This window comes from Myotis lucifugus, unplaced genomic scaffold (genome assembly GCF_000147115.1).
Source record: "Myotis lucifugus unplaced genomic scaffold, Myoluc2.0 scaffold_393, whole genome shotgun sequence".
NCBI classification, from domain to species: Eukaryota; Metazoa; Chordata; class Mammalia; order Chiroptera; family Vespertilionidae; genus Myotis; species Myotis lucifugus.
In genome coordinates, this window is record NW_005871441.1 from 512,738 (window position 1) to 540,497 (window position 27,760).

At 40.8% G+C, this 27,760-nt stretch overlaps 1 protein-coding gene across 9 annotated transcripts in view; it reads left to right on the forward strand.

Moving 5' to 3' along the window:
- RPRD1B (regulation of nuclear pre-mRNA domain containing 1B) overlaps nucleotides 1-27,760 on the forward strand; it is an 82,381-nt gene that overhangs the window by 11,565 nt on the left and 43,056 nt on the right. For all 9 annotated transcript variants that reach the window (XR_002826098.1, XR_002826095.1, XR_330570.3 and 6 more), the window contains exons 3-6: nucleotides 3,721-3,854; nucleotides 12,985-13,097; nucleotides 13,536-13,662; nucleotides 19,849-20,024. Coding sequence is in view for 4 of the 9 variants with exons in the window: in XM_006102015.3 (XP_006102077.1) it covers nucleotides 3,721-3,854; nucleotides 12,985-13,097; nucleotides 13,536-13,662; nucleotides 19,849-20,024 (550 nt within the window). In the remaining 5 variants the exon portion in view is untranslated. The remainder of the gene's footprint in view (nucleotides 1-3,720; nucleotides 3,855-12,984; nucleotides 13,098-13,535; nucleotides 13,663-19,848; nucleotides 20,025-27,760) is intronic.

A 27,760-nucleotide genomic window follows, 5' to 3' on the forward strand; every position in this document is an offset into this window, starting at 1 on the left:
ATTATTTTTTGGTGTTTCTTTACTTAAAGATTTATCAATTTAGAACCGAGTTAGTGCAACATGAAAAGATAACTTCTTCCATTATAAAAACGACTTTATTGCTTTAGTTGTATTCAGTTCTAGGTGCTAAAGTGCGGGCACGCATGTACAGTGCGATTGAAACTTCGTGGCCCATGCGCAGAAGTCGGTATTTTGTGGAAGAGCCACACTCAAGGGGCCAAAGAGCCGCATGTGGCTCTCGAGCCGCAGTTTGCTGACCATTGGGTTATACTAATTGTAATGACTATTTTTCTAACCCAGCCGTGGGCAAACTACGGCCCGCGGGCCGGAACCGGCCCGTTTGAAATGAATAAAACTAAAAAAAAAAAAAAGACCGTACCCTTTTATGTAATGATGTTTACTTTGAATTTATATTAGTTCACACAAACACTCCATCCATGCTTTTGTTCCGGCCCTCCGGTCCAGTTTAAGAACCCATTGTGGCCCTCGAGTCAAAAAGTTTGCCCACCCCTGTTCTAAACTATACATTTGATCAAATCAGGGACTTCCCTTTGCCTTCAGGATAAAGGCCACAATATGGCATTCGGGACCTCTAATTCTATTCTAATCCTCTAGATTATTCTGCTATTTCTTCATACTTCCCATATACTTAAGCCACCTGAATCACTCACAACTTCTCCCTCATCTTGTTTAATACTTTAAGGGTTCCATTCAAAGGAGAGGAGATAGCATGAGCAAAGGCATATGTACAAGAGAGAGCAAATTCTGAGTAGAAAATACATATGGTCCAGTGTTGCTAGAATGTGAAGCCCCAGGTAAGGTATGGAAAGGTGAAAGGCTATTGGGTCGAGCCCTAGAGGTCAGGACCTAGGCCTAATTCTTTGTATTCCAAGCACAGTATTTCATAAACCTCAATGAATGAGCAAGTGAGTGCTTAGTTGTTATCTGATGTTGGCATGAATGACCATGAAGTAGTAGGATGGTTGCTTTAAGTTAACTAATTGTATGGCTTACTGAAACCTATCTAAATTTTTTTTAAAAGATTACAATTAGACAAATATTTGTTGAGCTTGTTCTAGGATAGAGATAGCAAAGGGGTGGGGTGGGACAGATCCCTGCTCTTACATTCAAATGGAAAGAGTGCAAACAACAAGTAAACCATTTAGCATATCAGAAGATAAGTAACAAGGAGAAGAATTAAGTAGGGGTAAGGAGTGTAATTTTAAATAGGGGCATTAGGGAAGGACTCACTATAAAGCTGCTATGTGAGTAAATCCACACCTAGAGAGGGGGAGCAAATGAGCCATGCCACCCTGGGGGAATGTGGTTCCAGGCAAAATGAACTTTTAAGTGCAAAGGCCCTGAGGCAGGAGAGGAGGACAGAGGTGAGGCCAGATGGGCTTTGTAGTTTTTATAAGGATTTCCACTTTTACTCTGAGGGAGAACAAACAGGAAGTTTTGAGCTAGAGTGACCTCATCTGCCTTATCACAGCAGCTAGAATTCTATTTTTTAAGCTTGATAATAGATTGTAGGAGGACAAGGATGGAATCTGGGATACCAGTAATGAGGTTATATTGTAGTAATCAGGAAAGAGATGATAGTGGCTTCCACCAAGTTGATAGCTGAGGAAGTGGTGAGAGGTAATTTGTTCCTAGATATATTTTGAAGATGGAGTAAAAGTGTTTTATACAAATATCAAGTAATTAGTTCATGTCTTTAAGTTTTATGAACTACTAGAGGCCTGGTGCATGAAATTTGTGCACTGATGTTGTCCCTAGGCCTGGCTGGCGATCAGGGCCGATCAGGTTCCCTGCATTCCTGCCTCCCCCCCTCCTTCCCTCACTGCCCACATCCGGTGCCACCCATCCATCCCCAGTTCCCCAGCCCAGCCTGGGGCCTGGCCGGGGGGAGGGATTGGGAGGTTGGCCAGCAGGCCCCGATCGGGCTATTGGGGCCTGCCAACCGGGGGGAGAGGGGTAGGGACCCAGGGGGTTGGCCGCTGGCCCCAAGGAGGGAGCTGTTCCTTGGCCCTCCTAGGAAAGGGACCACCTCCTCTGCCACCCTCCCCTGGTTCCCCACCCCAGCCTGGGGACCCGGCCCCGATCAGGTGATCAGCGCCTCCGGCCTGAGGGCAGCTCCTGTTTTGAGCGTCTGCCTCCTGGTGGTCAGTGCGCATCTTAGCGACCAGTTGTTCCATTGTAAAGGTTGTGTAGGCTTTTATATATATAGATTAGTGGAATTTTTCTCTACACTCACCTCTGACTAAAAGAAAAAGGTTTGCCCTAGCTGAATTGGCTCAGTGGATAGAGCATTGGCCCTCGGACTGAGGGTCCCAGGTTTGATTCCAGTGAAGGGCATGTACCTCGGTTGCAGGCTCTATCCCCAGCCCTGTGAAGTTGCGTGTGGGAGGCAACCAATCGATGTGTCTTTCTCACATGGATGTTTCTCTCTGTCTCTCCCCTTCCACTCTCTCTAAATCAATGGGAAAATATCATCGGGTAAGGATTAACAAAAAAAAAGAAAAAGGTTTAACAACAACAACAAACTAATTTGTGTGTACCCTGATTTAGTATTTTAACCCCAATTCAGTGAAATTTGACACTAATAATTCATAACTAATATAGTCTGACCAGATAAGGCTGAAAGCTTACTTCACCATGAGTATTAACATTAGTTTGAGAAAAGTGCTGTCAGGGCTCAGGGTGGATGAAATTCTCATCTTGATTTGGGATGAAGTTCCTATTAAATTAAATATACTGATTTATGAAGATGTCAGGGTATCCCTTCTTGTTTGAAGTCATTCAGTGTAAGATCATTAACATCCAGACAGCTCTGCAGACCAGAAAAATTCATAGTTACAGGTGGATGATGAGGGAATTTGTTTCCTTTCAGAAAGTCTTCCCCCACTCTTCCACTTGCTGTCTCACATTTTAGGTAAGCCACTGGTTCACACTGAATGTTAGTTACAGCCACCTCATTGAAAAACCGTCTGTTTCAAGAGTGTAATATGTCAGGAAAAAGTGTCTAAATTACTAAGAATTGTATTATGCTCAGTGTGTTTTAAGATTATCTTTGTGTGAACATGGAATACAGACCTAGCCCAGAATTAAGATAATTATGAAGCAGTTAATTTAAAGTTGAGGCCAGTGTATATGATTGTATTTATACATGTAGAGGTGTGTTAGCATTGATGAGTAGTAGTGAATTTATTTCCCATTTTAAACATTTTTATTTTTTTAATCTTTTATTTTCTTTCCTTAAAAGTTTTAGTCCCCTTTAGTTTCCAGTAGAATGCCTGGCACTAGATTTCAGTTAATGTCTTCTTAAAAAGCGAGCTGTCATGATTGGGAGACCAGTAATGAGGCTATACTAGGCACTCAGGCAGCAGTCGGACAAATCTGATTGATAGTATCAAATTTTGATAATTCTGTCTGTAAAAATCAGCCATTGACTTTTTGTCCTAGTTGCCCATCTTTCAAAGGGGATAAAAGACACAGATTACTTTTACCATATAATCTCTCTCATTCTGCCACAGGAAGAATGTAGTTTTCTGGTCAAGTTTTGGGTATCCACTTATCACAATATATAACTTACTCTTCCTTCTGTTTTAAAATGTGTGAATATTTTAGTCAGTTGTTGATTTTTTTAAAAGTACATCTATCTTAATTAAAAATAAAAAATCATAAGCTTATATATATCTTTTCATCTTTTCTGGGCAGAGAGGCAGATGAAGGCTGTAAAAAACCTTTAGAAAGATTGCTGAACATCTGGCAAGAAAGAAGTGTGTATGGCGGCGAGTTCATACAGCAGCTGAAGCTGTCTATGGAGGACTCCAAGAGCCCTCCCCCCAAAGGTAGAAACATCACCACATGTTTACAGCTCTTGGTCTTTGCCTACTTTCGAATCAGATATGAAAAGCTGCAGTGGGGGTTGCTGTGAACCACCAGCGATTATATGATTCTTCAAAGAGATGATCATAAATGATGGTGAGAATTTATGTAGTGCTCGCAGCGTGTAAGCCTGGTTCTAGTATTCATGCTATTCATCTCACACCCTAACTTTTGCTCTGTGTCCTCCTTGGCTCTCCTGCCTTTCAGAGACTTTCTGTGCACCAGGGAAAGGAACAAAAGTTTTTTAGAGTTATGGGGAACTAGGAAGTACCCTGGATGAAGGTTCCGTCCTAGCTCTGGCACTAAATACTATAGGATCGTGGATAAGTCCCTTAGCCCTTTTAGAACTTGGTTTAATTAAATATGTGGGGTTGAACCATACTTTTGGTGATTGTCAGCTTTCTGTCTAAAATTGATTTTGGTCTCTACTGAACTCAGGATATCCTTGGGAAGTGTGTACATGTATGTGAATTTTGCCAAGTCCTTAAGAGCTTATGTTTATTTTCTTTAAAGATAAGTAAGAACAAACATTATTTGGTTCTTTGACTTCTATTTAGTTGTTTAACTCTAGTTGGCATGACATGTTTCTAAGCTACGACCTGATCTGTACACATACCCATTGCCTGGAGGATCAAGTCCAAGTACTAATACATTATTTAGGACCCTTTAGAATCTGAACTAGTTTACTTTTCCAGATTCTTCTGTCATTCCCTTATATATACCATATTCTTTTGGCCACACCAAACAATTTTCCCTCTGGGTGCTCTCCTGGTGCCTCTTCCTTTGCATTTGTTGTTACCTCTGCCTGAAATGTCCTTCTACCCCTTTCTCTGTGTGGTGAACTCATTCTTCAAGAATTGCCACCCTCATCCTGACATCTTCCCCAGCTCTTCTGGCACTTAGAGTCATTCCTCCTGTGTTCCTCTGGTACTTCTTACATGCCTCTGCTGTAGAATACAACCATGGTAATAGCATTCATTCGGCAACCCGTTATTATGTACCTTTTGTGATCTCTTCCAGGTCTGAGTTTATATGTATTTTAAGGGAGGGGAGGATAGCTTTCCTGTGAAACCAGAGGTTAGAGGCTTCCTAAAAATGATATAAATGTTTTCACACTGAAAGTCGTTGTTTTACTTGGAGTTGATAAAAATAAAACAAAAACAATTTTGGGGTCACTCTGCGGAGTAGGTTCTAAAAAGGAAGATGCTTCCTACCTCAGAATCTGGTGATGTTTGTATTCCGTCCTTTGGTGGTATTCTGCACAGTGTTGAGGAATTATTTAGCAATCTTTACTCTGCCTCAGAGTTCATTGGCAAACAGTGCAAATTTTTTAAAATACCTTTGGGCAAGTAGAAGAGCTCTGAAATACAATGTTTGAAGCTAAGTGTTGAATTTCAAGTCAACAAGCACTTGCCAGACATGTGCTTTGAGTAAACAGCTATGCTATAGGAAGGAGAAAAGAGTGAGAAATAGTTCTGCACTTAGAGAGCAGCCAGACAAATGGAATTTGTGGCCCTGGTATGTTTGAAAATAGCTTCATTGGGTTTCTCAGTTTTTTGAACATCTGGATATTAACAACAAGGGAGGCAGTATTCCTCTGTGTGGGGATAATGCTAATCTAAAGATAATTTCTCCTCTATACTGTAAAGACGAAGGTTCCAACATGTGTATTAGTCCCAGTCAACCACTCTGTCTTCTCACTGTCTTCTTTGGACCTGAGTTATCAGAATATTTTACCACAATCCTTTCAAAATATGGATGCTTTCTCCAGTAGTTTGTTTTTAAATTTAAATAGTCTTTTTATATTTCAGCTTTAATTCATGGGCAATTCTTTATTTTTAGACACCTTTAGAATTTATCTTTGAAATAAAATTTTTTCTGTGGAACATTGATAGTTCTAACATTGGAGAATGCATGAGATTAGGAATTTTATTTTAGAACTAGAGATTTCTTGAGTTATGTACCAGTCTCCCCATGGGCAAGACCCAGGTGTTCTAAGGTTGCCTCTCTTTTTGGGAATACTCACGCCTTTGCATGACTGAATGGGTCATATATGAACCACACAGTATTGTATAGTTGTAGAAGGATTTAGAAAGGAAAAGCAGATTCTTCATTGTACTTTAATGACTGTTAATAGTAATACCTTACAGGGTTGTTGTGCGCATTAATTGAGATAATGTAGATAAGATGTTATTAATCAAGTGATGATAATAGCTTTTATTTGTCCCCCCCATCCTAATCCTATATAATAAAAGCGTAGTATGCAAATTGTCCCCTCAACTTGGAGTTGTCTGGGAGTTCGACCAGGGGGTGGGGGCTGGGGCTGGCGGGGGGGGGGGGGGGAGGGGGGGGGGGGGGAGGGAGGGAGAGCCCCTGCTGGCAGTGGCAGGTGGCCAGGGGAAGGGAGGGAGGCCCCGGCTAGCAGCCAGCAGCCGCTAGGGACCCGACCAGTGCATGAATTTTGTGCACGTGGCCTCTAGTAATCTAATATTCTGAGTTTCTAAATAATGTATGAACTGTAGCAAAAATAGGAGACTTAATTAGTATTTTTAGTTTTTCAGATTTTGTGCAAGACTATCTGAAAGCATAGTGGTTAAGAGCACAAGTCCTAGGCCCAGCTTTCCCGTGTTTAAATCTGGACCTGGCTGCTCAGTTCAGTGAGACGATCGGGGTAAAGTGCTTTCAGAACTGCCTGAAATGTCAGCCCTTTGTTTGTTGCAGATTTTTTTTCTGTATTTTGCAAGGAGGGAACAAAGAATGAGGAAGCTGTTGTAAACAATATTTCCTGGTTCTTTTCTCATTATAAAAGAAATACAAAATTTGTGGGTTTTTCTTTGCCCCAGAAAATTTCAAGTGCATTCTTTAGGAGATCCAGGTTTTTAGGCAGATGACTACATATTGTGATGTGATTTGAGAATCTTCATGCTAACTTTTTGACTTAAAATTAGTGTCATGGTCTGCCATAATGTCTAAAAATCTACCAAAATGCAGGTCTCCAAGAGGCATATCATAAACACTTAGGTAACCAGGATTACTTGAAAGTTAGCTGAGTACAAGTTCCCCTGGAGACAGAGGGACAGGTTGGAGGATAAAAGAGAAGGCGTGCAGTATGAAGGCAGAAGGATTTGGGTCACTTGTAGTGTCTATTTGCCTTGCCTGTAACAGTGTTTGAGTGAATAAAAAGGGAGTATAAAAACTGTGATCAGAAGCCAAATTGATAGGGGAAAGGTGCCTTATCCTAGATTTAGATGTAGGAAGGGGATTGACAGATTTCCTAGGTTATTTTTAATGGTTGTCTGACTAGATTGAGAATACTGGGCATTATGATTGCTAACTTTGTATAGATGAGTCAGGGTAGTTACCAAAGCAGGCTGTCCTGTTTGTGTAGAGGAACACAGTGATAGTAATTTCTGGCACTCCACTAGCGTTTTCTGAGCTCTGTGTGTCCTCTGCCTTCAGCAAGCTTCAAGCTCAGTGTGTTGACACTTGCCTAGGTATTATAGGTATGGAAAATAATAAGACACTTAATGTTTCTATCAGAGGTAAGGTCAGTGTCTGCCAGTGGCCATGAAAAGTAGCAGTGGCCAAGTGCTGTGGGAGTTAGAGGGAGATGATGCCTGAGAGAGAGAGAGAGAGAGAGAGAGAGAGAGAGAGAGGGAGTACTTAAAGTGATATTACCGTTACCATGAGTAAGGAAGCTTTGCACTTAGGTAGCCAGCCATTTCAGGTTTTTCAATAGAGGCATGATGGGGTGAAAGCTCAGCTTTAGGAATGTTAATCTATAATAATAAAAGTGCAATATGCAAATTGACCGAATGGCTGAACAGTGGGACAACCATCCGGACGACCACGCTATAACACCCACTGGCGCCAGGCCAGCCAAGGTGGGTGCCATGTGATTGGTCGGGGGCCTGGCCATTGCCCCATGATCGCCTACAGAGGGAGGCCCAGGCCATCGGCCGGTGGGGTGATCAATCGGGGGCGGCTCCACGATCACCCCAAAGAGGGAGGCCTAGGCCACGGACGGGCTGGGCTGCAGCGGGTGGGCAGGGCCTCCCTCTGCGGGGGCGATTGATCGCGGGGCTCCCGGACTGTGAGAGGGCACAGGCTGGGCTGAGGGACCCCCTCCCCTCCAGTGCATGAATTTCGTGCACTGGGCCTCTAGTTTAACATAAGAGTATAGTCTAAGTTGGACAAAGTGCTGCTAGAGTTAGGGAGACCAGTTGGGATAGCGGTCTGGACAAGACCTGGTATGAGGCAGATTGCTGGTAAGAAGCTATGGGAAGGAGCAGAGGAGATATGTAAGATACCCCTCAGAGCTGTGGGATCTGCTAAAAGTTGGGACTTTGGGAGAGATTCTGGTGGTTCCAAGGTGTTGTACTTGGAAGATGAGGCCAGTGGAAGTGTTCATAATAGAAATAAGTAACTCAGGAAAAGAGGAATCCTATGGGGGAAATGATGAATAATTCATTTCCAGTAGGTCCTCCAAGTGGAGATAGGTGAGAACTGGAAAAGTAGGATGATAATTGTTACCTCCTATTACTGCACCCTCTTCCATCAGAATGGCAAAGGACAGAAATGGTCCTAAAATTATTTGCATTAGTTTGATTTCAGTCTGTGAGTGAGTGGCCGCATAAAGTGGTAAAAGGAGCCCCAGCCTAGCAAGAGTGGCTCAGTTGGTAGAGTATCATCCTGTGAACTGAAAGTTTGCCAGTTCGATTCCTGGTTAGGGCACATACTTGGGCTGCAGGTTCAATAACAGGTTGGGGCACGTGCAGAGGGCAATCAGTCGATGTTTCTCTGTCACATTGATGTTTCTCTCTCCCTTCCTTCCTCTCTCTAAGCATGTCCTCAAGTGAGAATTAGATTAATTAATTTTTCTTTTAAAGGAGCTCCAAATTAGGAGGCAAATGACTTGGCTGTAGGACCCAGACCAATGAGCTCTCTGACTTTGGACATTTGGACAAACCACAGCCTGTGGGCCTTGATAATCTCATGAAAAATAAGATGGGGAAAGTAAAGACATGGGTTTATCTAAGGCAGGGGTAGGGAATGTCTGACCCTAGGGCTCTATAAGGCCTGAGAAATCATTTGGTCTGGTCCTGTCAAGGCAGTAAGGGTGAGTTAATTAAATGTTTTTATTGCTTTCAGAGAGGAAGGGAAAAGGAGAGAGAATCATTGATCAACTGCTGCCTCCTGCACACCCCAAACTGGGGATCGAGCCCGCAACCCGGACATGTACCCTCACCAGGAATCAAACCATGATCTCCTGGTTCATAGGTCGATGCTCAACCACTGAGCCATGCCAGCTGGGCAGGCAGGCTAATTTTTAAGTTGATAATTTTGTATGGCCCTCAAATTCTATATAATAAGAGCCTAATATGCTAAGTGTCTGGTCAACTGTTCAACCAATCAAAGTGTAATATGCTAATGATATGCTAAGGCCGCTCAGCCGCTCGCTATGACGTGCACTGACCACTGGGGGCAGACAGTTGACCAGTCAACCAGTCGCTGTGACGTACACTGACCACCAGGGGGCAGACACTCCGACTGGTAGGTTAGCTTGCTGCTGGGGTCCAGCCAATTGGGACTGAGCGAGATGGGCCGGACACACCCTGGAGCCCTCTTGCGGTCCTTCCCCAGCCCCGATTGTGCACCGGTGGGGTCCCTCGGTCTGGCCTGCACCCTCTTGCAATCTGGGACACCTTATGGAATGTTGGAGAGTCCAATCCCACAGGCCACTCCCCTCAGGAGGGCGCCAGACACAGGGCTCACGGCTGGTGAGTGCTGCAGCGGTGGTGCGAGCCTCTCCTGGTAGGGACTGTTTGGGCGCAAGCCTGCACCAGGCACAGTGGGGCCAAGATGAGTGGGAGCAGCAGGTAGGAGCTGCAGGTGGCGTTGGACTGTGGGTTTCTGCCCAATCCCCGTAGGCTACCCAGAGGGACCCCACCTATGCATGAATTTGTGCACTGGGCCTCTAGTAATCTTTTAAATATCCAAATGGCCCCTGGCAGAAAAAAGCTTCCCCACCCCTGATCGAAAGCCTGCCAATGCTCAATTCAGTGATTCTGAGTGTCCTGAAGTATTTAGTGATGTGTGGTTTTTATATATAAACTAGAGGCCCTATGCACAAAATTCATGCAAGAGTAGGCCTTCCTTCCTGCGGCTGCTGGCACCAGCTTCCCTCTGGCACCCGAAACCCAGACTTCCCTCCGGCTGCCAGCAGACACCTGGGACCTGGGCTTCCCTCGCAGCCCCGGCTTCATCTGGAAGGATGTCCAGTCTAATTAGCATATTATGCTTTTATTATTATAGAAATTTTTGTATGAGAGTTTGAAAACTGAAGGATTCAAGTTTTATAATTATTTTTACTTTAGTTACTATATTTAACAATTATTTATTGAGCACTCTTCTAGGTATTTGGAAGTGAACAAAATAATACAAGTTTTCCCTTTTTTTGCTGTTATGCTTAAATTCTAAGTGTAGTGCTTAAATCTCTATGTGGGTCATACCACACACTATCCATTAATTAGATAGCTACTATGTGCAAATTACTGCTAGATATTTCAGTGCAAAGTATATCCTAAAAGATTTTCTGTTTTAAAAATACAGCAGTCCTTGCATTGCATAGTAGTGCAGCAGTTTAAAAGTGACCATGTAAGCTGAAATCATGCAAAGTGATTTTAATAATCAATAAAGTTAGGATTGTTCTGTAACTTTTAAGATTTTTAAAAAATTTTGTTTTATTGCTTAAAGTATTACAAAGAGTATTACATATGTAAGATTTTTTTGTTAAAGAATTAAAATCTCACTGTTGATTAAAATTGTATATGGAAGCAATAGATAGTAAAATTAATATTTAGCATGCTATAACAAAAAATTGGAAGCATTGAGAATTAAAGTGTTTTATTTCTTTGTAACAAGCTTGTAACAAGTGATTCAAATAGAGCTTGCTTACTTGTACAGTTTATGATACAGAACAAGTATCTTTTCTGTCTTAATGAATTGTCATACTCCTAAGTTTGGTTCAGCTTCCAACATTTTATTCTTTGTTTTCAATGTCATGAAAATATCTCTGAGAGTTCCTTTAATATGAAGTTCTTTGTCAGCATCACTTCCCCTGGGACATTGTCATTTTCATCACAACCACTTTCTTCATTGATTTGATAAGTTGGCTCACTAAGTTCCTCTGGCTTTGAATCCAGAGTCTCTAGATGCCTGTGGCAGCGCCAACATTCCTACAGCTAGCTGTTTCTGCTATAGCTCCATTGACGGTCCCTTCAGATTGCACTTATATAGTATTAGTTTTAATTTCTTTGCTGCTCTTTCATCATTGTCAGTCAGTTCTCTGTTTTGATTATTCATTTTTATGAAATGTCTTATGGATTTTATCATTGGGGGATCACATAACAATCTACTGTCTGTGTCTGAACTGAATAACAGATGTGCAGTGACCAGTCACTGACCTTGAAGAAGTGATATGGTCACTGATCATGATGCACTTCTGTTATTTACTTAGTGATTTGTGGACTGCAGTTAGTAGTGAAGCTTGCTCTTTATGCAGTTACTCATAGTTAATAGGCCATGGTAGATGAAATTTGGACCATGTTGTTGAGGAACTTGCGTTGTTTAAACCATGATAATAAATCTGTGCATACTAGAATTGTGCAAAGTGAGGACTGCCTGTATTGCAGATGTTTCTTTTTTTAGTACAACAGATAAAAACATTAAGAAAAGTAAAGTTCATGTTATTAACTTGGCTTTCGTATCAAACATAGCTTGGCCAATTAATGTGTAAGGTAGAAAACAGGAACTACATCCTTGATTCTAGAAGAAAATGTTCAATTAAGCAAGAAGAATATGTTCTGTTTATAATTTACAGAGTTCTGAGGCAGGTGCATGGTGACCCCTCATTTAATAGATGAGAGGATAATTGTGTGACTGCCTTGAAAAGAGCACAGATTTTGTACTCATACCTTTAAAAGTGTTACTTAATCTCTCTGAGTCTTCATTTTCTCACCTGTAAAATGGAAATATTACATCTTAGAATTGTTGGAAAGATTAAATGTAAAGTAACTATTACAATGCCTGGCACATATTAGGAGTTCAATAGTTTTATTTTATTGATTTCAGAGAAAGGGAGAGAGATAGAAACATCAATGATGAGAGAGAATCATTGATTGGCTTCCTCCTACACACCCCTTCCTACACACCCCTTCCTGGGGATCGAGCCCGCAACCCGGGTATGTTCCCTGACCGGGAATCAAACTGTGACCTCCTGGTTCATAGGTTGACGCTCAACCACTGAGCCACACTGGCAGGGCATCCAATAGTTTCTTTACTTTCCAAACATGTCCCATAATTGTTTGGCATTTATTTTGTATTGTACAATTCGGCGCAAAATGAATGATCTTGGAATTAATACATATAACAAGACAAAAGCACACAGTACAGATAATTAAAAATGTAAACTGTTAGCTTCAAAAGTGGTTAATTTTAATATGGAAACTTAAGTAATTTTTCCCAGTAATGTCAATCATATTTCTCATAGTTATTTTTAAGATAGGATTGTTTTGTTTTTAAAAGGATTAAGGATATTTGTGTTTAGAAGTTTTGACACAATTTTGATGGGTTTCTCTCTACTATTTATTTTCTGAACTTATCCCAGAAAGCATAACAAATCTTATTTTATATGCAGCATATTCTCTATAAACTCCTGTACACATCGGCTTGCTTCATTATATTGTTTGATGGATTTCTTACCATTTTACTTCTGTTAACTTTGTTTTTTAAGATAATGAGTTTTGAAATGAAATGTGTTAGTTTAGTAAGTTTCACATGATTTTAGATGTTTGTTTTGAGTAGTAGTTTTCCAGTGAGTCAATCTGAGATGATAGACTAAGTCCATTTTGACTCTATTCAGTAAAGTAGAACTACCACCAATTTAAAATAACTCACAAGAGGTTAATGCTAAGCTGTCTCTGAAAATGACCCCTCCTGCCCCTTTTACATGTGACCCATTGTGCATAACATTTAACTCTTACCTTTGCAGGCTTTGGTGACTCACATTTGTCACTTCTTTCTTTCCTGTAGCAACAGAGGAGAAGAAATCTCTGAAGCGAACTTTTCAACAGATACAAGAGGAGGAGGATGATGACTACCCTGGAAGCTACTCTCCCCAAGATCCTTCTGCAGGACCCCTCTTGGTATGTCTTCATCCCCAGAGGATAGGGCAGAGTGACTTGGTGAAGTGACCTCTAGTTGGAGATTATGACCACAAGGTGGCGCAGGTGACCAATACTATGGAATCACCAAAGGGTAGTTCTCAGGGCACTGGGTACAAAATCCACCCAGTGAAGCTTGCAAGACAGCCGGCTTGACTTTGTCTGCGTGGCAGGACTTTGGCATGGATTTATATTTTAAAGTGTACTTGGATTTGGCATTTTTTCACTCCTAGAAATTGAGAATATTCTTTAAAAATAGATTTTTGTGAAAGGATATAGAATTATCTAGAATTTTACTCATGTTCTGCCATGGGCAGACATGATCATTTTTAGAATTTGCCTCCACCTCATTTAACTCCAACTAATTATTTTTATACCCCATGTGTTAACGGATAGTGTTGTTTGTGTTTTATTGTATAGACTGAGGAACTAATCAAAGCTTTGCAGGACCTGGAAAATGCTGCATCAGGGGATGCTACTGTCCGACAGAAAATTGCTTCTTTGCCCCAGGAAGTGCAAGATGTTTCTCTGTTGGAAAAAATAACAGGTGAGAAGGAAGAATTTGGTTGAAAGATGAGGGAAGAAGGCCATATCTAATTCATCAAACTCAATGGCATATTTATGTCTGCAGGTGTAGACTCTCCATTTGGTATTAGGTGCTCTGCCATCCTGGGATGTAGAAACATAACTGACATGCCAAACAATGAAGCTGCTGGAATAGTCCAAGCTTGAATAGAGATTCTAGGAATTATTGCAAATATGCTGGCATGCCATACATCTTGTGGCATTGTAAGTAAGATCTGTTGAAAACACAGTGAAAATTGTGTGGGCTGGGGACTGAGGGGGGAAGGCATTAAATTCATGACTCTCTTATTTAAAAAATATATATTTCAGTGCTGTGTGATTTATACATTGCACACTGACACTCCCCATAGACGATAGTGCCTTCAATGCCAAGAACTCTAGATGTGTGTTGTTATTTGTGTCAGTTTGCCCTATTGATGATCACCCCCAATTAAACAGGGAGGGACAGTTGACATTAATCTCCCTTTATGCATGAGAAATTGAAGGGAAGGAAAGAAGCATGAACTAATATTTATAGAACATGCTCTGTGCCATATACTTCTTACTCTTCGTGTTATTAATCTTTTGAGACAACTGAATATAAATCCTCATATTACATAGGAGGAAATTCAGGCTTTGAGATGTTAGGGGTCTTGCCCAAGATCTTGGGTTTTCAAGCTGGGCTGCAAAGCCTATTTTCTTTCCATTAGAAAAGCTCAGACCTTTCATTCCGCTCTCTTCTGAGGGCCACTGTTTTTTCCATTCCAGTTCCTTGACTTGGCTGCTTCATTAACTTCCTCCATATCCATTTAAAGGAAATCAAGGTGGCTCATGAAACATTTCCTTCATTCAACAAATATTTGAGGCACAGTGTGTAGCAGATACTCTTGGTGTACTACCACATCTCCTCATGGCGTAAGTGCCAAAAAGGAAAATAAAGCAGGGGTGTGATGGTGGAGATAATTGAAGGAGGTACTACTTTTAAAGTGATCAGGGAAGGCCTTTCTGGTGAGATGATTTCCAATCAGAGGTCCCCCAAGTTAGGAAGCAGGCCATGAAGTTATCTGAGGGGAAGACATGCTGCCAGGCAGAGGGAACAGTACATGGAAAAACCTTCAGGAAGGAATGTACTTAGCTGAGAACACAACAAGGAGGCCTTCTAAATCATACAAAAATTATTTCAGCTCACTCCCTGCTAGATTTCACAGTCTCATGATCCTTCCATCTTTTCCCAATCTTCACTCTCCTTATATCCTCATTTTTTTCTTTACTTAGTTTAGGATCTTTATAATCTTAAGAGTACAGTTCAGAAGTATTAAGTACATTTACATTGTTGTGCAACCAAATATCAGAACTCTTTTTATCTTATAAAACTGAAACTCTATACCCATTAAATAACAGCTTACCATCCCATCCTCTCCTCACTCCTCCCACCCCCACTCCCACTTCCACCCCCACCCCCTGGCATCCACCATTCTTAAATCCAGCTTTTCACCTATTTTTATCTTGGATCTGCACAGCTGTATGAGTCTGAGGAAAACAAAACACACATTGGCTGACTTTTCTTCCTCTTTTGTGGATGACATGCTGTTTTCCAAACCAGTCCCTCTACTTGTTTGTTAGAACTGTTCCTTCTCACCTACTCAAGGACATTGCTCCAACAGAACTCTCCTTTTCTCTTGGATCTTCCAATTTTTTCCCTCTACTGGATCATTCTTCACAGCATAAAAACATGTTTTTTTCCATGTGGGAAAATTTTTCTTGACCTGTATCTTCTCCTAGCTACCACCTTATTTCTCTGTTCTTTATAGCAAAATAGCTTAGATTGCCTATGCTCATCTGGCTCTGTTTGTCCTTCTCTCATTCTTTTTTGATTCTACTTTATTGAAACTTCTCATCAATATTGCTGATGACCTCTCTGTTGCTAAATTCAGTGGTGAATATTTTGCCCAGATTCAGTGGTGAATATTTTGTCCAATCTTAACTTGAGATCATCTTAACCTCAGTAACATTTGGCCCAGTTGATTGTGTCTCTTTCCTGAAAATAATTTCTCACTTGGTGTGGTATGATCCCCTTAAAATGTCTATGTCCTAAATCCTGGAACCTATGAACATATTATCTTACATGGCAGGAGGGACTTTGAAATGTGATTAAATTAAGGATCTTGAGATGGGAACATTGTCCTGGACTATTCAGGTGGGTCTGATGTAATCACGTGGTCATAAGAAGGAGGTAGGAGGGCAAGAGTCAGAAGGAGATAGGATTGTAACAGCAGAAGTCAGGGTGATACACTTGAAGATGGAAGAAGGGTCCACAATAATAAATACTAAGATAATCTGTTTGTGTTGTTTTAAGCCACTAAGTTTGTGGTGATTTGTTACAGCAGCAGTAGCAAACGAGGACCTGTATTTCCCTAGGTTTCCTCTTCTCTCTCTGGCTGTATCTTTTCCGTTTCCTTTGCTGGTTTCTTCACTTCTCTTTGACCTCTTAATATAAGTACTTAGCCCTCTTCTCTTGGGTTCACTGACAATTCAGCTCATCCAGTCTGGTTACTTTAACAGGTTTTTGTTTTGTTTTGTTTGCTAGTGATCCCTAATTTATCTCTCTAGTGTTAACCTCTTGACCTTGAGACCTAGACATCCAACCTCCTATTCAGTATTACTAGTTGGCTATCTCGATAGATATTTCAAACTTAACCTGCCCCAAACCAAACCTCTGATATTCCCTCCAAACCTTGTTTCTCTCACGGTCTTCCCCATCTTAGTAAATGGCTCCCTCATTAGTCTGTTGATTGGGACCACAACCAGTATCTGACACCTTGTCACCACCTCCACTGCCACTACCTGGTGGGAGTCACCACCATCTTCATTTGAATTAGCAATCTCCTCCTATCTGGTCTCTCTGCTTCCTCCTTGTCCCCCATCCGCAACCATCATTCTTTTCTCAACACAGTAATCGGAACGATCTGTTAAAATGGGAGTTAGATCAAGTCTCCCTGTGTTCCCCCAGCCCCCTAGAGTAAAAACCAGTCTTTCAGCGGCGTCCACAGTTTGGCCCCTATTACCACATAGACTTTCACTACTTTCTCCTTGCTCGTTGCTCCAGTCATATGGACTTCCTGCCAGTCACTCTCCCCTCCTAGGGTCTTTGTTCTTGCTGTTTCCTTTGTTTAGAATGGTCTTCCCCAGATAGTTCTGTAACTTCCTTTAGGCCTTGGTTTACATATCATCTTGGTGAAGTCTACCCAGACCACCTATTTAAAATTACAATTCTCCCTTCCAATGCCTTGTTCTTTCTCTTCTGCCTAATTTTTCTCCAGACTTCTTATCTTCAATTGATAAATAAGTAAAATATAGTGTACCCTTTCTCTTTCTACCTGAGAATGTGAACTTGGGAGGCACAGAGGTTTTGTCTTTGCCCCCCAAGTTCAGTTTGTCTCAGAGCCTAGAACGGTGCTGGGCACGCAATAGGAGCCCAAATATTTGCTAAGCTAATTGGAAGGTTTTGAACAGAGGATTGATAGGTATAAAAGTCTAATTGGAATGGATTTTTTGACCGTGGGAGAAGAAAAGTTGGGTACCAGGAGTACAGGCAGCTCCCTTGAGGAGTGCTGTAAAGGGTGCAGGGAAATGGACCAGTAATTGGAGAGTGAAATGCAGGCCAAAGGTAGAGTAGCGTGTTTGTGTGCTGCTGGTGGTGCTTCAGGAGAGGAAGAGAGAAATCGGTGCGGCATGGGGAAATGGGACCTATGCAGAAACAGTCTTGGAGGAAGCAAGAGGGAATGTGATGCTCGTACACAAGTGGAGGCTGGCTGAAAGCCACACAGCCTTTCATCTGTGTAACAGGGAGGGCAGAGCACCTGAGGACCACCACAGGTAGGTACTATGGAGTGACCATCTCGCTGCATTGTTTTCTATAGCGTATAAAACTATTACAAGTTATTTTTCCGGGTTGTAATTATTTGTGTGAATGAATTATCTCCCTTGTACCAAATTCTTAGAGAGTGAGAATTGATATTTTAAAAATCTTAAATAGTTGTGTTTTTTGTGTCATATTTTGCCATAGAGTGCTTAAACATCTTAATGAATTAACCATTTCGATGAGAGAGAAACATCGATCAGCTGCCTCCTGCACATCTCCCACTGGGGACGTGCCCGCAACCCAGGCACATGCCCTTGACCGGAATCGAACCTGGGACCTTTCAGTCCGCAGGCCGACGCTCCATCCACCGAGCCAAACCGGTTTTGGCGATATTTTAAAAATCTTAAATAGTTGTGTTTTTTGTGTCATATTTTGCCATAGAGTGCTTAAACATCTTAATGAATTAACCATTTTATAAAAACCATATAGTTAAACAAAGGCAAAAGCAGTCTAACTACCCCAGTAGCTTATTCTCAGACTCAGCCACGAATACAGAAGAATAAGTTTCACTGTCCTCTTTACCCTCTATGACTGAGATTGTCCCTCCTTTGTGTTCTGTCTGGCTCACTCCTCCTTCACCAAGAACATCTTTTTGTTTTCCTATCCCTGAGGGGATAGAAGTGCCTGATCATTGGCATCAGAATTAATTCGGAATCACTCAACTGTTCATCTCCCAATATTCATTTTAAGAAGGCACCTATGCCCTGGCTGGTGCTGTTCAGTGGTTAGTGCATTGACCTGCACACCCAAGGATCAAGGTTCGATTTCTGGTCAAGGGCATGTACCTGGGATGCAGGTTTGATCCCTGGCCCTGGTCAGGGTGCATGCTGGAGGCAACCAATCGATGTGTGTCTGTCTGTCTGTCTCTCTCTCCCTCTCCCTTCCCCTCCTTCCCCCCCCCCCCATCCTTCTCTCTTACTCTCCCTCCCTTCCACTCTCTCTCAAAATCAATGGAAAAAATATCCTCAGATGAGGATTAACAACAACAAAAAAGGAAGGCACCTAAAAGCCAAAGAGCAGTTTGCCAGAGAAACTGTTGGGAATTCTTAATTCCCAATTACCTATGAGTATGCTGAGGTCTCTCACCTCTGATAACTTGTAATAAAGTCCAGCTCACTTTTAGTCTCATAGAACTTGAGTTCTTAGTGCTCTTTGCTTCAAAATACCCATCTACTCTTTTGATCTTCAAAGGCCTTTTAAAAATGAGATATACATATTTGAAGGTCTAATCTCACCACTACCCATGTGTAGTTAATTTTATTTGTTCTTTTAAATATAAATCATCCTTTGTCTTTTCCTCTCATTTCCTAATGTTGAAGCATTTTCATCATTTCTAAGAATAACCTTTCTTATACTTTGATACTTCATCACAGTTTTTTCCAAACAATGAGTTGCAACCCATTAATTGGACATGAATTCAGTCTGGTAGGTAATGACTAGCATTTATTTTTTAATAGAATAGAAGATAAAGCACTTTGCACATAGTAAGGATAAGTATTGTTTTATGAAACTTTTGTTTCTTTTATTTTTATATGTTTATATAAAGTATATTGCTTACTGTGGGTCATGCTCAAAAGCATTTGAAAGCCTCTGTTTTATCAGACCTGATATTTTGCTGAATGGAAGAAGAAAACTCAGACCCAGTTTCAAGGCTTGTATAGTTTAAGATGTAGAGTCCTGTAGGTCCGTTTTAGAGACCTGGTTTTGAGTCCCAATTCCTTAGCTGAGTTGATATCACACCTGTTACGTAGTGTTTTATTTTTTCTTACAATTTCCACACCCAAGTAGTGAGTGCTAGCTTTTGTATTGCATACAGTGCCTTATAGTGCTTGTATTTTGTATTTCAGAGGACTGTTCAAAGCATACTTCACAAAATAATTTGAAAGTCATTTTGAATTCTCAGAGACTTGGAAAAATTATTTCATGTATGACATTAAATATTTCTTTCTGTTTATTTTATTTGTAGAGCTTTTGCAGGAGTAGACACTTAGAAATGTTTTTTTGCCAGATTCCCCTCCTTGTACAATTGCCTCACTTCAAGTAATTCAGAAGTGTCCTGTCTTGTTGACAGGAGTGAGTGCCTTTGGGTTTCTCCATCAGCCATTCCATTTTTTTATCCACAGATTCTGGCTTATGCTTGGACTCTGTACTTTTGGAGAGAAACTGTTAACCTCCCCTAGAAATGTTTGCAATGGTGCCTATGTGATTTGTATATTGTCTCTATTTTTTGGTCTTATTTGTACTTAGACAAAGAGGCAGCTGAACGTCTTTCAAAAACAGTAGATGAAGCATGTCTGTTACTAGCAGAATATAACGGGCGCCTGGCGGCGGAACTGGAAGACCGGCGCCAGCTGGCTCGGATGTTGGTGGAGTACACCCAGAACCAGAAAGATGTTTTGTCAGAAAAGGAGAAAAAACTAGAAGTGAGTACATTGCAAGGCAGACCTAGACTTCCCAAGTTTCCTTTCCTGTAGCCCACTTTAGGAGGTTTTCATGATGCCTTCATTAGCACTTTTGTTTTCATTTTGTCGTATAAAAAAGCATGAGATGAGAACATCTTTCAGGTATTGCAATTATTTGAACCTAATTGAAAATTGAAATCACATTTTTATATATCCAAGAAAGAACAAATAGGAATGTAGCAAACACACGATGAATTCTTAAATCACAACATTTAGGATCTTAATGTTATTTTAGTTTGAACTCACATTTTTTAAAAATTGTAGATTGAGGTACAAAAAGGAGTCAGCTACATCAAAGACTTTATTTGGTGGTATTTTGGAAATGCTTAAAGTTTTTCTTTTGGGTTATATTGAGATTTATTTCTGACTTGTATCATGCTAAAGCCAATAAGTAGTCTGCCTCCAAGCTCTGTCTGCAGTCAGTTCTGAAGTTCCAGTCATGTTTATGGAGCTCAGTTCTCAAACTGTTAGAAGGAACTACTTTTTATCCCGAGTTGGCATTAGTTTGAATGCCTTTGGGGAGGGGCTTAAGAACTAGTTCTTCACCATGCATTTGTTTGGCTTCTTAATTACGAATGTGGTGCTTAGTCCCTTGGGATAACACAGCCACCAGTGTGGACATTTGGGAATGTTTGCTTGCCCGAGGCTTCCTTTTCAGTAGTGTCTGCCTCTCTTTTTTTTGAAGAGACATGGAGACATTGCAGCCAGTGGCTTGGGAAAGGAGGACAGTTTTGAGTTGGAGCGGCGCTTCTCAACCTGTGGGTCGCAACCCCTTTGGCGGTCGAACGACCCTTTCACAGGGGTCGCCTAAGACCATCCTGCATATCAGATATTTACATTATGATTCATAACAGTAGCAACATTACAGTTATGAAGTAGCAACGAAAATAATTTTATGGTTGGGTCACAACATGAGGAACTGTATTAAAGGGCCAGAAGGTTGAGAACCACTGAGTTGGAGAATCAATCCCATATTACAAGAAATGTGAGAGTAGATAAGGGAGGGAGGGGATAGTCCCCATGCCCCACCCTGCACTCGGCAAACACTATTCTCTGGTACCAAGGGAGGGAAAATTGAGCTAGTCCTGTGGCTGAAATTGTATTTGCCTTTGAACACAGTCACCTGACTTGAGGGGGGAAATGAATGATGGGCACTTTTAATCAGATGCTTACCTGCAGTGATTATGGAGTGATGATGAGAGGTGGTACTGGGAACTTCATATTCCTAGCCAGCCTGAAAGTGGAAGATGGGAAACGGCTGTAAAAATAGTATGGCTTAGATTTAAAAATCAACACTGACCAAAAGTCCTAAAGGGAGCTTCGCAGGCAGTACCAGACGGTCATTTATCTGAAATGCTCGTCTTTCACTGAAAAAGCATTTTCAGCACTCTGCCCCTGGGACTAATAAGAGTGTGTAATTAATGATTCTGGTTGTAAGTCACCATGCCATCTGTTGAACTGCCCCTTGGTGACACATTAAGGGCTTTCTCTGATCTGTCAGACATTGATTATCATGAGCAGCTGTTGTTGGGTGGCAAGCAACCATAGAGGACAGTCTTTTAGAAAGAGATTGGGTTGGTAGAGTAGATTAACTCTGTTCATTTCCCTTCCTCACAATTGTACTTTTCTCCATATATGGGGCGGTGGGGGGGGGGAGGGGGAGGGAAGGGGGATCATTCCGGTGATTCCAGTGTCTATACAACCAGTGGTTTGCTAGATGCCGTGAGGGGTCATTAGGGCAGAGAGAGGATCAGAGATTCGGGTCTGTTCTGTAACTTTCCAGCCCAAATTTCTCTGCTTATCTGGGCATTGGAATTCTTTCTTAAGAATCAGAGCAAGAAAGACCCACCACTGGAAAGTACAGATTCTGTACTATCCCAAACCGCCTTTCAGCCATTTGGGCAAAATCATTTTTTGTAAAAATGGAGCTACATTTGCTGCATTTTAAGAAGCAAACAACTAGATACAATGTAAGATGATGAGAAAGGTTTTAGTTCTTTCTTTATTCTTGCTAAAAATATGAACGGTCTGGTCTCTAGAATCTCAGATTTTTCTCTCATATTCCATAATAGACTGGTCCTATTTCGTTATCCTCATGGTGGTAGTAAAACTTGCTGATATATGCCACTGGAAAGATGCAGTATTACTATGCATTCTTCCAAAAGTCTCTTATTGATGAGGATAGTACATAAAGCACATCTATCTTTTTTAACATTCATTTTTTAACACTGCCCATCCTTGTTTTAAAACTACCATATCAGAATGCTAATGAAAGCTTTTATTTTTTAATTTTTTCATTGCCTTCAGTGTATAAATACATGGAATTCTTAGAACTTTGAGAATGTAATTATTTGTTTGAGAGTCTGTTTTCTTCCCAAAGTTCTAATTTCTTAACTAATATTATCTTTTAAGTTTATAAATATTTGTTCTGTGAGTGGAATTCAGCACTTGATGTAATATTTTTCTGTGTAGAAGAGATTTTCTTTAAAGTTGCTTGAAAAGTGGTTTATCTGCAGATATTTTTTCATTGATAAATTTACAGAACATTAAAAGAACCATTTTATAGTCCATAACATTGCACATTTCATTACATCAAAAGAGAACCTCATACCTATTAACCAGTCATACCCTATACGCTCTCCTTCAAGCCCCTGGCAACCCCACCAACCTGCTTTCTGTCTGTATGGATTTGCCTATACTGGATACCTCATACAGTTGTGTTTGGTTTTTTCACTTACCATAATGATTTTGAGATTCATCCACATTTTAGCATGTATCAATACTTCATTCTTTTTTATGGCTAAATTGTTCATTGTGTGGATATGCAACAGTTTGTCCATTCATCTCTTGTACATTTGGGTTGTTTCTTTCTTTTGGCCAATTCTATCTTTATGGCTATAAACACTAGTGTACAAGTTTTTATTTCTCTTGGGTATATGTATGCGTAGGAATAGAATTGGAGTCATTCGGTCTTCAACATTTTAGGGAACCACAAAACTGTTTCCCACAGCAGGTGCACTATTTACATTGCCACTAGCAATGCATGGGAGTTTCAGTTTCTCCATATCCTTGTTACTGTCCTTTTTTTAAAAATTTTCTATCCTAGCCTATATGAAGTGGTAACTCATTGTGATTTTTATTTGCATTTTCCTAGTGACTAATGGTTGAGCATCTTTGCCTGTGCTTGTTGGCAATTTGTATGTCTCCCCCTCCCCCATGTCTATTTAAGTTCTTTGCCCATTTTTGACTTGGGTTTTTATTTTATTGTTGATGTATTGCAAGAGTTCTTTATACATTTTAGGTAATAGACTCATCAGCTATATGATTTGCAAATATTTTCTCCCATTCTGTGTCTTAATCACTTTCTTGATAATGCCCTTTGAAACACATAAGTTTCTAATTTTGATGAGTTCCAATATCTGTTGCTGTTGTTGTTGCTCGTGTTTTGGTGTCATGTTTAAGAATCTGCCCTAGCTGTTTTGGCTCAGTGGATAGAGCGCCGGCCTGTGGACTGAAGGGTCCTGGGTTCATTTCCAGTCAAGGGCACGTACCTTGGTTGCAGGCTCCTCCCTGGCCCGGGCCCTCATCAGGGTGAGTGCAGGAGGCAACCAATCGATGTTTCTCTCTGTCTTTCCCTCTCTTCCACTCTCTCTAAAATTAATGGAGTAATATCCTTAGATGAGAATTTAAAAAAAAAAAAAATTAAAAAGAATCCATTGCCAAATCCTAGGACATGAAAATTTACTCATAGATTTTTCTTCTAGGAGTTTTACATTTAGGTCACTGGTACATTTTGAGTTAATTTTTTTATATATGGCATGATGTGTAGGGACCAACTTCATTCTTTGCATGTAGACATCTAATTGTCCCAGCATCATTTGTTGAAGAGACAATTCTTTCCCTTTATGAATGAATGCTTGGCACTTTTTTCAAAACTCAATTGGCCAGAGATAATATGGGTTTATTTCAGACTCTCTATCTTATTCCACTGATCTACATATGTATCCTATGCTAGTGTCACACTGTTTTGATCACTATAGTTTCATAGTAGGATCCAAAAATGTGAGTCCTCAAACTTTGTTCTTCTCTCTCAATATTATTTTGGCTATCAGGGGCCTCTTGCAATTCCATATGAATTTGAGGACGAGTTTTTCCGTTTCTGCAACAAAGTGTATTGACATTTTAATAGGGATTGCACTGAATCTGTAGATGGCTTTGGGGACTCTCACCATCTTTACAATCTTAAGTCTTCCAATCCACGAGCAAGAGATTTCTTTCCAATTTTTTAGATCATCTTTAATTTTTGCTGCAGAATTTTAAAAACATGGTAGGGTACCAGTTGCTGATGCATTTGATATTACAAAAGCCCTCTTTAGGTGCCATAGGTATTGGGGACCACTGTAGAAGTCAGTAGTGTGTGTTGCCTTCCAGTAGGCTGTGTTTACCCCCACCTTTAGAAGGTAATGAGTACACATGCATGTGTGCTCAACAAAGTTACTAGGGCAAGTCATGACAGCTAACTTTACTCTGCAAAGTAAAGTGGCACATGGAGGCCTGAATGTCTGTTTGAAGTCTTTAACAGGATTATTGAGCTGGATGGGACTAGAGATCATATACCAGGTGTACCAGTTAATACGGATTTTGTAATAAAAAACACACATGGTAATTTCAAGAGAAACATCAAAAGTGCTTTATTCAAAGTAATGTCGATCGCTAGCTACACATTTCCCCCATCTTTCAGGTAATTTGTGGATATCATCCCAATAGAACTTTTCTTGTTTTGAGGCAAACCATTCAGAGACCCAATTTTCCACTTCTTCGTACCTTTTGAAGTGCTGCTCAGAAAGTACGTGTGCCATCGATCGGAACAAGTGGTAATCTGAAGGAGCAAGGTCTGGTGAATACGGCTGGTGGGTTAATACTTCCCAGGCAAGATCTTTTAACGTGTCTTTAACTGGTTTTGAAGTGTGTGATGGTGCGTCATCATGAAGCAAAATTACTTTGTCGTGTCTTCTGGCAGAGTCTAGTTGTTTTATGATCAAAGCGTGGTTCAAATTGATTATTTGTTGTTGGTAGCGATCGGTATTAACGGTTTCCCTGGTTTTAGAAGCTCATAATAAAACACCATACCTTCCTGATCCCACCAAACGCAGAGCATTGTCTTCTTTCTGAAGCAGTTTAGCCTTGTAGTCGATGTTGATGGTTGACCTGGATCAACCCATGATTTTGTGCATTTGGGATTCTCAAAATAAATCCACTTTTCATTGCCAGTCATAATTCGATGCAAAAAAGACTTTCTTTCGTGCCGTTGAAGCAACATTTTACTGATGACTTTTCGGTCTTCCATTTGTCTTTCGTTCAGTTGATGTGGCACCCATTTTCCTTCCTTTAAAATCTTTCCCATTGCTTGTAAACGATGGGAAATTGTTTGCTGAGCTATGTTTAATTTTTCTGCAAGTTGTTTTTGAGTTTGACACGCATCTTCATCCAATAATGCTTGTAATTGTTGGTCTTCAAACTTTTTCGGTTGACCTGGGTATTCTTTGTCTTTCACATCGAAATCTCACTTTTAAAGTGTTTAAACCAGCGTTCACAAGTATTTTGAGATGGAGCATGCTCACTATAAGCTTCCCGAAGTATATGATAACTTTTTCTTCAAAATAAAGTAATGACTTAAAACTTCCCGCAAATGCTCTTTTTTTTGGCACGAAATTGGACATTTTTAAGTGTAAAAATATCTATGATGTTAACACCTTCAGCAAATTTGACATGAAGTTTTGAAGCCTGCTGTCAATACAACAAAATAGCATATATATCAAATCGCATATATATCAACATATATGTAACTCCATCTATTGAAAAAAAATTCCACATTATTAACCAGTACACCTGGTAGTCTGACTTCCGAATTGGTGAAGAAATTCAAGGCCCAGAGAAGGGAATTAGCCACAGATCAGGAATAGCATCCAAGGCAAACATCTTGGTAACATTCCATCAGGTTTGTGCTATTGTTTTTTTTGTTGTTTCTTTCTTCTGAATTTGATTCCATAAGGTCAACAGCCGGAAGATATCCTACACCAGTGGTTCTCATTAGGAAGATATCCTAATGCCGCGACCCTATAATACAGTTCCTCATGTTGTGGTGACCCCCAATTTCATTGTTACAAATTGAACATAATTAAAGCATAGTGATTGATCACAAAAACAATATGTAATTATATATGTGTTTTCCGATGGTCTTAGGCGACCCCTGTGAAAGGGTCGTTCGACCCCCAAAGGGGTCGTGACCCCACAGGTTGAGAACCGCTGTGACCTACACAGAAGAGTAGCTAATGTTGAATCATTTCAACAATTCCCAAGAACCTTGTTTTAGAGAAATGTCATCTTATGTAGAGGGATTAAAATGGTTGTATCATGCATTCCAAAGTAGCCTCCAATATATATATACCTTTCTAAAGCTTGAGGGTACCCACTCTGCTACCAGGGTTCTAAATACCCGGTCCTCCCTTTGCATGTTCTTGCTCTGAGGGAGGTGGAAGGAAGGATTGGCTCATTGAACTTAAAACCACTGCTGTTTTCCCCAGCTTGGTGCCTCCCCCTTGGCTGTAATGAATACTCAGGAGTAGAGCCTTCTACTCCAGACAACACTGTTGGGAAAGGGGAAATGGCCCAAATGCCTTGTGATTCTTCATATTTCTGTTTGTAATTTGCTTATAACAACTTGAGAAATTCTTTGGCTATAGCTGCGGGAGTACTAAACCAAACTGATGGCCATCTGTTGTTTTTGGCAGTATCCCTCACCTTCCTACAGGGTACAGATGGTTAGAAGCATTCATTGCAATAATGGGTTAGGCAATAGGTGGAGACAGAGAGTCAACTTTGGAGTAAATTTTCCCCATTTCCCATGATGATCAAAGCCACTATCTCGTCCATTAAGAACAGATGGGACCTGGTGATCTAACCTTCATTTTAAATGAAGAAACAAAGCTCAGGGCTTCTATGAGCAGTTTAAGGTCACAGAAAATCACAAGGACCAGAACCCCGATCTCCTGACTCCTGACTCTAGGAAGGAACTGAGAGGCTTTGCCTACAGCTGCCTCTCACAGCTCTGTGTAGCCTAGCCCCACCTGTCCACCAGTCCTTTGCACTCACTGCCCTCCTTCGCATATAATTCTTTCCTCCCAACACTAGCAGTCCTATCAGCGCCATGTGCTGTTAGAACAGTTGTTGAAAAGGTCAGTCTGCTTATACTGCTCAAGTGGTCATGGGGTCTTATAGTCATTCTTCCCTACATAGCAGGCCATGATTTGCTCACTGCTTATTCATCCCTGCTTTGATATGGGAGCCCACCCCCACCCCCACCCCCGCCCGCCCCCAGATTTTCCTCCAGTAGGTGGAGACTTTTCTTGAGTTGTGTGTTTCTGTGAGTAATACGGAGTTCAGAGGCTGTACTAGTACGCTGGGTCCTTGGATTCCTTTCATTTATGTCGGTCATCACTGACCCTTATAGCTCAGGCCAGACTTGCAGTTTAGTTATCTCTTTTCACTCCAGGGGAAAAAACACCTCATCATAATAATTAGAATGTACTTTGCATATTGGGCAACCTAAGGGAATGAGACTTCCCATAGAAAAAGTGACATGATTTCAAAGCTCTCACCTAGCATTCCGTACTTTTTTTTTTTAATTTCAAAGCTCT